Source organism: Syngnathus typhle, linkage group LG3, assembly GCF_033458585.1.
Source record: "Syngnathus typhle isolate RoL2023-S1 ecotype Sweden linkage group LG3, RoL_Styp_1.0, whole genome shotgun sequence".
In the NCBI taxonomy this organism is placed as follows: Eukaryota; Metazoa; Chordata; class Actinopteri; order Syngnathiformes; family Syngnathidae; genus Syngnathus; species Syngnathus typhle.
Window position 1 is genome coordinate 9,630,412 of NC_083740.1, and position 12,441 is coordinate 9,642,852.

Sequence of the window (12,441 nt, forward strand, 5' to 3'; positions counted from 1 at the left end):
TGACAAAGACTGCAAGAATTGAACATTCTTTGCAAAAGACACATTATTTTATTCTTTTTATAGATTCAATCATTGATGTTCATTTATTCTTTAAATATACAGTCAATATAAATCAATTGTGGCAGAGTATCAAAGGATCTAAGACAACTACCTCCATGTTAAAACAGCAAGAAAGCCATAGGTATTAAAATGTTCCTCTCAATGCGGAAAGGGCAGAGAATGACCAGGGGTGGTCATACCCCCCCAGCCACCACGTAGCTCCGCCCCTGATTTACTGTATGTACATATATTACAGAGCAGTTTCGTGTTGTTCTCTGTGCATGAAATGACCAAACAATCATTAAATTGTGCCATGTAAACATGATAGAATTGAATTGACATAAAAATAGGTTGAGTAAAAAGAGAAAATCAGGTTCCTGACAGACTCTCAAAAATTATCATTAACCCATTTTCATGTGTTCTGCTATACGGTATTACTGTAAACCCCTTAAAACATAACTTTGGTCACAGTGACAACGGTGTATAAAATAAAGTAGGGGTTGTTTAGGCAAGAATTTTAATGTGCAGTTTGTAGGCATGTGAATGCTAAAATCCGGTTTGGTCCATAAGTTGCAAACTGCACAATTCATGAGCCCACCCCCAACTGCAATAAAACAGATCATAAGCTTCATGCCAGAGAATGATAGTGGCATAAGCTCAAAGAAGTTAAATTGAGCACAGCATAAAAAAATTAGTCCATTTGTTCAAACTACACAGCCACAGATTGGATGAGACCAGGGGGAGCAGCAGGGGGAGACTCTTGACCTTTGTAGCCCAGTGACAGAATGTGTTTTTGCAGATGTGTGATCCACTGCTCTTGAACAGAGTGAGGTCCATGAAACACTTTTTCACAGAACCTGTAAAGCAGCCAAAATAGACAAGCAAGATCGGAACAGTTAAGAGAATGGAAATGTAACGGTACTGTAGTCTTGTAGGTTTTTTTTGTTGTTGTCCACATACAAGCTTGCAATGAGTGTGGCGCCATCTACAGGCAGCTTGACAAAACTACAACAATAAAACGCCATCTGAGCAAAATCACAAACTTCGACATGGATAGTTTCTTCCCAAATTAATCTGACAAATAATGTTCGGAATAGTTATACGTGTACGTTTGTGTTCTGACCTGCACTTGAGAGAGTAAACTTTTCCGACCAGTTTGACCAAAGGAGTTAACGGCGGTTTGGGCAGCAGAGCCGGGATGCTTCCGGTCCGCGATGGTTGCTGCGAGTTGGTGTCTTGGTTTTCTTCTCCCGCTGCTGGAATACGTTTTGGAAGCGCAAGTGCTAGGAAACACAGAAGTGGTGTTACAATCTAAAGCGGACTTACACCGTCGCTCTTTCTGTGGTTTGTTCACCTCTTGGAGCGCGTACACCACCTCCGCCGTACGCTGCTACAGCATGCGCGTGGACTTGTTTGGATGTACCGAGAGACACGCCTTGGTCATCTTTACCTACTTTATGACCTGAGAAATTCGGGTTGCTGCCAGGCAGTGATTCAGAATCTGACAAAGTGGATAGCGAAACAGTTTTCTAGGACAGAAAGAAAACAAAGGCAAATTTTAATTTCTGACTCAAAGATGAAGATTCTCCATCTCCTGCACGTTTCTTGCAAAATGGACTTTTTAGTTAGGAAGAACATTTGTACCAAACTTGGCATTTTTTTTTCACCGCACAATCACTTCTTAAATAAATTAAACAATAGCCTTAAAGCCTTGTCATCCATCCTAATACACTTGTCTATTCTACACAGCCCATTTCTAGATGTAAATGAATAAAAAGCAAACAGTGCACCTTCTTGATGTTAACGTCTCCCTCACGATAGCGACGGGTGACAGCAGCCACCTTAACCGGGTCCTTCCGCATCAACTCTCGGAGGCGTTCAATCGGCGAGGTCGCCCCTTCCGATCTCCATTCCAGCACGCCCAGTTGGCGAAGGTGAGCCCGTGTGTGACTGGCTAGCGCCTTGCGGTTTTCAAAGCTAAAGCCACAAAGCTCACACGATTGTCCTACAAAGCAACAGATACAAACAAGATGACGACCTAACACTCAGCGGTGGACCTCATACACACACACTTCTCGTTGCTGCTTCACTAAAAAGTGTCACTGACTTCCTACCTAAGGTCATAGCTCCACTCTTGCAAGATGGAGATTTGTCTTTCATGGAGTAATCCAAAGGTGAGGAGGACAGGTTGGAGATCGTCTGGTGGCTCTCCGATGACCTTTTAGGACCTTGAGGACTCCACTGGATTTTCCCAGATGACGACACCTCGCCGGACAAAAAACTGTTGCCACCTCGCATCATGACATCATTGAGGAGATCGATCGGTGACGTCTTGATTGACCAGGTGAGGCCAAGCTGGCGCAGATGGGCGCGGGCGTGGCACGACAGCGCTTTGCGAGTCTCGAAAAGCTGACCGCAGTAGTCACAGGGGACTGTCGGAGGCGGGTGTTCATCTGTGGGCCATGCGAAGAAGGGAAGAAATTATGCAGAGAAAATAGTACTATGTCACAAAAATGAATGAGCAAAAACAACTGTTGAGAGTGTTACCTGCACTGAGAGCTTTGGAAGGAGTTACAGAAGCAGATAAGTTCAGTGGTGGAGTACTTCCGCTGCTTGAGCTGGCTCCACCCATGAGAGACACATCAATCTCCAAAGGCTCAGGCTTGGGTTTTCTCAGGAGAGGGTCCACCGCCAGACGAAAGCCTTTCTTTGCCTTTGGGGCACGATTCACTGAGTTCTGTGGAGACTTGGCAAGGCTCGGGGGGGTGGAGGGAAAAGAAGATCTGGATTGCCCCGTGACAGGGGACAGAGGCTGGGAGGCCACAGGAGAGCCTGGCGCTGAAGAGGGTGCGGCCAAAGTGCTGCTGCTCGTTTTTGGGGCATGTGTAGCTTCTAACACGCCACTGCTCACCAGATCGTGAACGGTATCGATAGCGGACTCATCTTTCCCCAGAAGGTCCAGAACTCCAATCTGTCGTAGATGAGACCGCGAGTGGCTAGCCAAGCCTTTCCGATTTTTACAGACCTCCCCGCAAAGAATACAAGTGAACTCCTCAGGGGGCTTTGCTCGCTTACAAGGAGGTGACGTAGGCGGAGGGGAGAGCCCTGGTGGACGTTTAGTGGGACTCCCAGGTGGATTGTTTGTAGAAATAGGCTGCTCCTGTTGCTTCTTGCTAGCGGACTTGAGATCTTCATCCTTCATGATCTGATAAAGAAAGTCAATGGGGCTGCCCTTGATGTCAGTGTCGGGGATTCCTATTTGGTGCAAATGGGAGCGAGCGTGACTGGACAGAGCTTTACGTGTCTCATACCAGCAGCTACAAAGCTGGCAAACGTGAACCTCGTCGCCGTTATTGTTGTTGTTGTTGTTTGAAGCTGCAAAATGGGGAGGTGGAGGAGCTGATTAGGAAATTGTATCATAGGAATGGATGGATAGATAGACATACAGACAAAGGGGAAAAACGTGCACACTTGCTTCAGCGTTTCCTGACATCCCTAAGTGATATAGAAAAAAAAGTTACAGTAATAAGTGATTACATTTTTCTACACTGGCCCGCCTACATTTAGTCAATTGACAATCCCTATGTCTGACCACAGGGCGGATTATTCATCCTCCTCAGAAAATGTATCATTTAAACTTCACCAAATCTGCATGTTAAAAATGAAAAGACTCAGATGGAGATATCCCTACCTAATGTGACTGGAGCATCCGTTTCAAGAGGCGCCCATAGTGGCTTTGCTGGTGTAGGGGGCTCCAAAGAGGATACAGTTCTGCCTTCCTCCTGTTGTCTTAAAGCTGAAGCTAACGTATCAGGAAGCAAATCTGCTGATGTTCGGGCTGGAGAACATTGTTGATCCATCTCTTTTGGGGTTGTCATGACTCTTGAATGTTGGAATCAGGAGGTCTTGCAGTATCTCTTTTCTCATAGGCATAGGAGCAGCGGACTGGCAAACCAAGCAGAGGATGCACGAAGATATCAGATTACAATATCACAGTACGGTCAGTGACATTGATCGAACGGGCATTGCTGAAAAGACGCTTGGATGGCATAATCATCTCTAAATTTGGATCTATTCTCTACCCTACTTGTTGTGGAGAACATTGACCGACCCAGGCAGGTAGTGAGTAATTGTCACTTCCCTGATTCCGACTGTAATGGCAAGGTACACCCTGGACTGGTCGCCACACTCACATGAACATTGATGGGAAACTTGGGATCTGCAATTAAACCACACCTTTTGGAATGTGGAAGCTTCAGTACTCTTGAGAAAACTCATGTCTGCATGGGAACATGAAACGTGCTTCATTTAAGAGTACAAATTGGTCTAATGTTGGTGTCATAAAGAATATTGTATTTTTATTGTATATTTTTAAGTATTTTCTGTTGACAAGATATTGCAGCAGAATCGATACACTCTTACAAAGTAAATAAAAATAGAATATCTTACCTCAGAAACCAGTGGCTTGTGACTATCATTGTTCTGAGTCACGGGACAGTTGATATCATTTGAATAATAGGTGCCTATAATAAAACAGTGACAACGTTTATTTAAAAATCAATTATTCATCAATATTCATAATCATTCATGTTGTGTGCGAGATAAAGATGGAGATGGATAGATCACAATGGACGAGTGTACGCATAAACTCCAATATTTATTAACATGAACAAACATTGATTACAATACTTCATATTCCCTTTAAAAACGAAACATGACACCCCTCGGTTACGTTTTGTTAGTCATTTAATGATTTTGGCTTGTAGATCATTAATATTATGAGAAGCTCGGACGAATTAGCAAATACTTGTAACAAAGAAAATGATGAACAAGCGCCACGCGCCGACCCCCAACCCATCACTACAAAGAAAACATCAACAACAGCACTCCGATCCACCTTTTGTTATGCTATGCATGCATGCATGCTAACGCCATAAGAAATTAAATCATAAAAACGAGTTGGAAGAAAAGAAAAAGCAGTAACGTAAGCAGCGCGCAGGTATGGGCACAAAGCAATCGATCACTAGTTGTAAAAAAAGTTCATTTACCTTTGAACCATAAACGACTAACCCCGGTGTCAACATAAAAAGCCTTGATTTTTGCTAACCGGAACTAGCAACCCTGGACTGCGTGTTTCCCTTCAAAGAAAGAGTAGTCATGTGTACTCCCTCTGCCAATAATATTGTTTAATGGTCATTTTATATATTGAAGATATTTGGATTTCTGACCAAAATATGAATATGAAAAATATCCATCTTTTAGTGGTAGATCTAGACGTGTTGACTCAGGACATTTCATTATCAAGAAATTCGACCACTGGCGGCTGTAATGTATTTTGTAGGAACGTCTCACTCACTTCCGTGGCCCCGCCTACTTATTCTGCGCAGCCTCTGTAGTGTAGATAGATCGCGTGAACCTTCTATTGATAATCGTGCTGTCTTACGTCTCTGACCACTTCACCCCTCACTCAGGTGAGAACTTGACATTTTCCGAACTTGACTTTTGCAAATTGTCATCATGCATCCAGTGCTTGAGTAGAAGTAACTGATGCTTGTTTTGGAACCACGAAAGCTCAAATGTGGTTGATTGACAATAGGTAAGCTAACATGGAGCTAGAAGGCAGTGCCGGCCGGTGGCTGGCGGTGGTACACTCCTTCAGTGAGTTGGGGGCCCGAATGGTTCGCCCTTTGTTCCTACCGTAGTTTACGCAAGCTCCTTGTCGCTCCTGCTAACTTTCTGCAGCATAATCGAATGTTTAGTCCATTCAAAATATTTGTTTAAAAATTGCCCAACTTCACCCATCTCAGTAAGGGTAGCAAGTATTTTTTTAAACTCGTCAGTGAGTGAAAATACTTCAATTGAGGAAAGAATTTTCGCGTATTGCTATTTTTGCATTTAATATTAGTGACTACTTAACAGGTATGTTTTGTAAAATTAATGATGTTTATGATTGCTGTTTTTTTTTGTATTCACATGCAAGTAGGGGCTTCTGTCTTTTCAAGAAGTTTGCATATAACCAGGACCCCCCCCTCAAGGGTGTACAAGTTTGTTAATAGGCTTTTGTTCCCTGCTGGCTGAACATGACTTGCATGTGACTCCAACTGAGTGTAAAAGCAGTGCTTTGATCCCCCAAAAGGCTGAAAAGCTGTGTTAAAAAAATCCCAGTACTACCAAAGTGCTTGTGTAATTGCATGTTTGACATATCCGCACTGGGTCTTTTGCAGTCATTTGGGTACCACAATGTCGTCTGGAAACGCTCAAATCGGCAACCCGGCCCCAGCCTTCAAAGCCACGGCTGTTGTGGATGGACAATTCAAGGACATCCAGCTGTCTGACTACAAAGGTAATATAGCATTTTGTGCATTAGATTTTTCTTCCCCCACACATTTCCCCCCTCTTTGCGTCCTTCAGGAAAGTATGTGGTGTTCTTCTTCTACCCTCTGGACTTCACATTTGTCTGCCCCACTGAGATTGTGGCATTCAGCGACCGAGCTGAAGAATTCCGCAAAATTGGCTGCGAGGTTCTCGGCTGCTCCGTCGACTCTCACTTCAGTCACTTGGCCTGGTGAGGAATTCTCCATGTTTTGTGGCGATATTTGTGTCTTACCTGGTGTCACCATGGCACTGTTTTATGTTGCATAATATAGTTTTTGGGAGGATGTGTGGAAAGATGTATTATGTTTGGTTGGTTGTTTACTAACCATGTGTCCATTTTCAAATTGTCATGTTGGTTTTATTTTTATCTGTGCCTACATTCGGGTGTAGAGAAAGTTTTCATTGAATACTTTCCAAGTTCCCAGTACTGCCAATTCTTGTAGTGTTGCTTTTTGATTCAAATGAGATGAGTTAGCCTTGCTTGAAGAAGCACCGCCCCATCAGATCAGTTTTTTTTTAGTTATCTACCGTCACTCGCCTTCTCTGCATGCACCAGATAAGGGCCCGGTCAAGCCGCGGGTCTCTTATCAAACTCGTATTTCGATTATGGACGGTTCTGGAAGATGTGATGACGTTTAGAGTTCATAACTCAACTCCACTTTTGAAAGACTTCTACCCTTTGATGGATGACCAAAAAAAAAAAAAGAATAATTACTGTGAAAAAGCTGACATTAGAAGATTTTAACAATTCTAAGGGAAAACTGGCTCTAAATGATGACCTGATTTTTTCAAAATAGATTAATTAATCATCCATTTTCAATTAATTAGTTCTTTTTCCCACTTTGTAGGATCAACACACCAAGAAAGCAGGGAGGTCTGGGTAACATGAAAATCCCGTTGGTGGCAGACCTCACAAAGAACATTTCCAGAGACTATGGTGTGCTGAAGGAGGATGACGGCATTTCATACAGGTGTTAAGACGTCAGACACAAGCAGGCCATGCGACATTGCCACCAATTGAGGGGCTGCAGCCTTCGAAAGAAACTGCTGCATATCCTTAGCCACATAGGATAGATAGCAGCCAATGCTGTACTGCATTTGAGCAGTTTTAATTGTGACATCCTCATTGGCCTTCAAATACAGCCCCTGAGTTGAGATGGTGTGTAACGCAGAAATGACTTTCTACTTTTAGGAGGGGCTAACCATGTCTTGTTTCTGTCAGAGGTCTGTTCGTGATTGACAACAAAGGCATTTTGAGGCAGATCACCATCAATGACTTGCCAGTGGGTCGCTCTGTGGACGAAACCCTCCGTCTGGTCCAGGCCTTCCAGCATACTGACCAATATGGTGAAGGTAGGTCGAAAAGGTTCCGAGTTGCTGATATTGACTTTCACTCTGTCCTTGCTTAGTGGCGATTAACGATGAGATCAAATTTCTTGGCAACACCTTCATCTGCCACATTGATTACTATTCTATGTTTACGGTTTCTAAAGAATTTCTTATGTCTCTTTGTTGCGCACATTACAATTTGGCCATCTTTGTCACATTTTATTGTCGTTGTGTAACCCTAATAGTTCCTGAATGCAATTTTTTTACAATGCACGACATTATTGAATTTTCAAGTAACACTGCAGAGTTTGTACATTTGTACTTTGGGCATGTATACTGCTGTGTGTCAATGACTGATATGTGAACAAGCCCTTTGTCCTTTTTTTTTTACAGTGTGTCCTGCGGGCTGGCAGCCAGGCGGTGACACCATTGTTCCTGACGTTGAGAAGAGTAAAGCCTTCTTCTCCAAGCAGTGAATGTGAATCTCATCTAACCAGTTCCAGGGCAGGAGCACTTTCCCTCAGATGAAATTTGCTTCTGTGGAACAGTCATTACTAACTTCCTTTTTGTCCAAAGCCCAACGTATTCCCAGTGAAATACTTTGTACGTCTAGTATAGAACTGGTGGGACGACCTACAAGTCTCAAACACTGAAATGTTGAATTCCTTGTTTTTCAGAAAACCTTTTCCTGACTGTTTCCTTAAAAACGCTGCCGTTGATTAAAACAGTAGGAATATGAAGCCCGTTCGTTTATGGTTCTGTTCTACCACTTTTCGCCTGCAGGGGGTGCCAACCGTTAATTTATTAACTATTTTCAATGTTGAGGCGAGGGCATATTTTACCTGAGAATAATCTCACAGGAAACGACCAAATAAATGTAAAAAAGTAAAATAAGCACTGAAATGAAGACTTTTCACACAATGATGTAAAATCTGGGCGTTTTTACCACAAAAATGACTTTTAGTTTCTCCCACTATCATAATCAATGAAGTGTATAAAATGTAATCTAACCGCGTATTTTTTACCAGCTCAGATAAGAGCAACAATTAATAGTGCCTCGAATTGATTTTCTTCCCACAGTAACCTAGTTGTGAAATCTGCGCCACTTCTCGTAAATTCCTCAACCTCAAACTGCTTGTTTGTCTGGAAATTCTGCTTAAACAGCTCTCCTGTTTTCGCAGCTTGTTTGGGGAAACTGAAAGCAGAACTGGGGAACTCCCATACAGCTCACTGACACACCTTCATCTTACACTCCACCATATTTGTGGTGTTGCGGCCTCTCTGACCAGCATTGTAGGGGGGGGGGGGGGAGTTCCCGGAAACCTATTAATGTTGTGACGTTTGTGAGAAAAGTTCCCCATATAAGGATTGTTAGTACGTCAATAGGCAAACAATCCAATCTGGGGCGTTGAAGGTCACGAAACTGAAATGCTGACGAGGCAGATGATTCTGACAACAGCTCCTCAGTGTTCTTGAGAAATGCCTCAACGATTCCAAAGAGTTGACATTTGAACAATGTCGAGAACACAATGAAGAAACCGACACATTTATAAATTGCAACATTTCTTTTACTTAAATATACAAGTACAAAAAAAGGTCAAGTTCAACCTGACAACAGAAATAAGTTACGTGAAAATGAATGTACAAAGTCAAATGTAAACCGGACAAGTTGTGTTCCAAAATGCCCAAAGTGTGTTCGTTTTCACTGATTTCCACATACTTTAGTTTCAGCCACAGCAATTCAGTTCCCCGTGCTGTCAGTGCAGTTCCAGTCCAGTGTTTTCAAAGTGCAAAGTTGGGCTTCCTCAGTAGGATTTGACTTTGGGAGACAACATGAGCTGACAGCCGCTGTTCACATGCGTCATGACTTTCTCTTTTAGTTGAGCCACCTGCTCCCGTAAGAGGGACGCCGTGTTGGACAGCCCCGCGTTGTCTGTTTTCAGAACCTTAACTCTGTCCTCCAAACGGGAGATGCGCTCCAGCTTGCGCCGCCGACACTTGGACGCCGCCAGCCGATTCCTGAGCCGCTTGCGCTCCGCCTTGATTCGCTCCTGGTTCTCCAGGTCGATGGGGGACATGGGTGGCGAGCTGTCACTGCTCTGCATGTCCGGGACGGTCTGGGGCTCCTCCTTGAGGCCGCCGAAGCGCGGTGCATGCAGCCCGGCGCCGGCCAACGAGTGTTGGAAGGAGTGGGGGGCGTGCGCCGCGCCCTGGGGGTGATGCGATTGGGAGTGATGGTGATGATGGTGGTGGTGGTGGTGATAGGGGTGGTGCGGCAGGTAGCTGATGGTGGCGGACGGGTAGCTGACAGCCGACGACAAGCCGGGGTTCGTGGAGCAACTGCCCAGATTAGTGTACTCGAGCGGCTCTGGCTGCATGGGTGACCCGAACACCGAACCGGGCGCCGAGCAGGCTACACCCCCGGTTCCGATGGACACGTTGGGCGGTGCCATCTGGTTCATCTTGTGCAAGTCGTCCAACGCCTTCACGAAACCTTCGGCAAAGCCCTCCTGCTCCTCTGTGATCCCGCGGTTGTACTGGTACTGGCTCGGCGTGGGCGTGGTGGTGATGAGCCCGTTGCTGTTCTGAATAATAAGTCGCTCTAAATCCGGAGAGGCGAGCTTGAGGGAGCCCGTGTCCGCCGCGGCCGCAGAATACAACTCAGAGTCGGTCCGCAGGTGGTGAGACTTGAAGTTGGAGCTCCGATAAGGATCAGACAAGTTCAAGTTCATGTTCTGCTTTAGTAACTTGTAGTCTGGCAGGGCTGCGCCTGAATGGCCATAAGCAGAGAGAAACGAGTCGTCATAAAAAGGCTGTTCCATTATTGTGGACATATTCGCTTTAAAATCAGACAGGCAAATAGGCTACAAGAGTTCGTGAAGGTGTCCCAACTCCAGAAAGTCCCGATGTATTATTATTTTGAAGAGTTCTATTAAAAAAAAAAACAGCAAAACTTCCAAAATAGAGGAACTCTACTATACCAAGTCGTCGTTTTGTACCTTTAGTTGGAATCAAAGCGCAGTCCAGTGACTTATTCAGATGTTTTCATTCCACTCGTGTGTTGGTGAGTCTTAAATTTTGGAAACCTGTCTGATCGCCTCTTTCGTTTTCTCTTTTATGACAAGCTGCCGGCCAGTTTCACCCTATTTATATGATCGGAACTCAAGTGCGCAGCAGCCCGTAGCGTCACCCAATCCAATGGCCTGATTGGTCGCAGTCTCCTCGTGGCCCCGCCCCTAGGATGTCAGACGCGCGTAATGACGCACGTTGCCAGTAACCACCACAGTAAACACGGCGAGGCCCTTTCGCCTGGAGGAAAAGTCAAAAAGGTAAATATGAAAGGCTACAAGAGCGCTTTCACGATCACAGTTGCTTGCTTGCCAAAGAGCCTGGCGGGTTCCAAATTAAGTCCAGTTGACAAGCGCACACAGTCAAGTCCACCCGTGGACTGGTCTTTATATCCAATCAATATGTGTCAGATGAGTCATAGCTCCAAACTGATATCGGTTAGTCCATATTTGGGTATCCTGGCGCACCGGTTCCTCCCTGACACAAGCGGGAAGCCGATCCCCTTCTGGCACGCTTCCAGCTGGACGGGACGTGGGAGGCTCCCCTCCTTCAAGCCTCAGGCGCAACACACGAGGTGAAGAAGAGAGGGTGTGTAAAGCGTGGAATGCATGAAGCACTATGGTAACAACTGACACTATCACGCATGAACCTGTTTCCAAATTGTGATTCAATACGGTCATTATTCAAATCAAATTTATTTGAACTGCCAGTATCAAGCAATTTGTATACCTTGTGTTTGTGTGTTTTATTGATTCGATTTTTTAAAAATTATTTTTATATATATTATTTATTGATTGATTTAGCTTTGTATTCAAGTTCTTCTTCCATAATGTCCGACGAAGAAGGTTGTGTGTTGTATTGTGTCTGGCATTATAGCAATATATTACACTTTACACAGAGTGTTATGAAAGGGCTGAGGTTGCTGAAAACAAATCTCCAAGGTATGTCATAGAAGGTATCAGCCACATCACCTGAGATGAACACCTGCCTGGTGATGGCCTCTGAATCATGTCCAAGTGGGCCACGCTCCGGTAGATGTGCCTACGCACGTTCCTACATTTTGGCACATCTTCCCAACGCTCTGCCATATGACACAACCGCATGTGTTCATACTAATTTTTAGGGTATGCAGAGTCATGTGGATTACAGCATTTAGTCACATTTACACCGTTTATATTATGCAAACGTTTCTGAAATGGAAGCTGAAAATTAATACATTGTCATGACCTATAAAAGACAATGAGTAAGATAAGGAGTTGATTACATGACTGGACTTTTGGACCCCCACTTTCATTGCTTTAATTTAGTGCTCGATGGGTGATAAGCACAGTAGGAAAGCAAGAACAAGTTTTCAGGAGTTTCCAAAAAGTACATGTAGGGGCGGTGTGTCAAAATCTCCCCGACACATATTGACACAAATGAGTTTTGAGTATTGAGTTTATAGGGGAGGGAAATAGAACTAATGATAATGTGTCGACCAGTGTTTGTGTGTTGTCTTCAACATGCTTGGAGCCCCTATAAAGTCTCACCATTTCTCTTCAGATCGATATCCCTAAATACACTTAAAGGTAACAAATTTATATATATTTTTTAATTTCTTACATCAAACCACCTTTATAATATCAGAAG

The 12,441-nt window shown here is 44.1% G+C and overlaps 3 protein-coding genes across 6 annotated transcripts; 1 reads left to right on the forward strand and 2 right to left on the reverse strand.

Annotated features, from left to right (window-relative positions):
- Positions 1 to 25: 25 nt before the first annotated feature.
- Positions 26 to 5,323, reverse strand: LOC133151365 (protein Wiz-like). Of its 3 annotated transcripts, none has more exons than XM_061274323.1 (10): positions 5,088 to 5,323; positions 4,489 to 4,562; positions 4,233 to 4,258; positions 3,731 to 3,984; positions 2,587 to 3,414; positions 2,154 to 2,492; positions 1,830 to 2,044; positions 1,394 to 1,568; positions 1,163 to 1,322; positions 26 to 896 (listed from the first exon to the last, which is right to left on the reverse strand). In XM_061274323.1, exons 4-10 carry the CDS (start codon positions 3,915 to 3,917, stop codon positions 749 to 751), a joined length of 2,052 nt encoding a protein of 683 aa, XP_061130307.1. In that variant the 5' UTR covers positions 3,918 to 3,984; positions 4,233 to 4,258; positions 4,489 to 4,562; positions 5,088 to 5,323; the 3' UTR covers positions 26 to 748. The 3 variants fall into 3 exon arrangements, with proteins under 3 accessions (XP_061130307.1, XP_061130308.1, XP_061130306.1); XM_061274324.1 differs by having other exon boundaries at positions 4,233 to 4,319; XM_061274322.1 differs by lacking the exon at positions 4,233 to 4,258 and having other exon boundaries at positions 5,088 to 5,322.
- Positions 5,324 to 5,385: 62 nt separating this feature from the next.
- Positions 5,386 to 8,483, forward strand: prdx2 (peroxiredoxin 2). The gene is made up of 6 exons (XM_061274327.1): positions 5,386 to 5,510; positions 6,264 to 6,382; positions 6,451 to 6,604; positions 7,263 to 7,385; positions 7,637 to 7,767; positions 8,137 to 8,483. The coding sequence occupies exons 2-6, from the start codon at positions 6,280 to 6,282 to the stop codon at positions 8,217 to 8,219; spliced, it is 594 nt and encodes a 197-aa protein (XP_061130311.1). The 5' UTR covers positions 5,386 to 5,510; positions 6,264 to 6,279; the 3' UTR covers positions 8,220 to 8,483.
- Positions 8,484 to 9,289: 806 nt separating this feature from the next.
- On the reverse strand, positions 9,290 to 11,182 carry LOC133151366 (transcription factor JunB-like). Of its 2 annotated transcripts, XM_061274326.1 has the most exons (2): positions 10,743 to 11,181; positions 9,290 to 10,513 (listed from the first exon to the last, which is right to left on the reverse strand). In XM_061274326.1, the coding sequence occupies exon 2, from the start codon at positions 10,473 to 10,475 to the stop codon at positions 9,549 to 9,551; it is 927 nt and encodes a 308-aa protein (XP_061130310.1). In that variant the 5' UTR covers positions 10,476 to 10,513; positions 10,743 to 11,181; the 3' UTR covers positions 9,290 to 9,548. The 2 variants fall into 2 exon arrangements, with proteins under 2 accessions (XP_061130310.1, XP_061130309.1); XM_061274325.1 differs by having other exon boundaries at positions 9,290 to 11,182.
- Between the last annotated feature and the right edge of the window lie 1,259 nt (positions 11,183 to 12,441).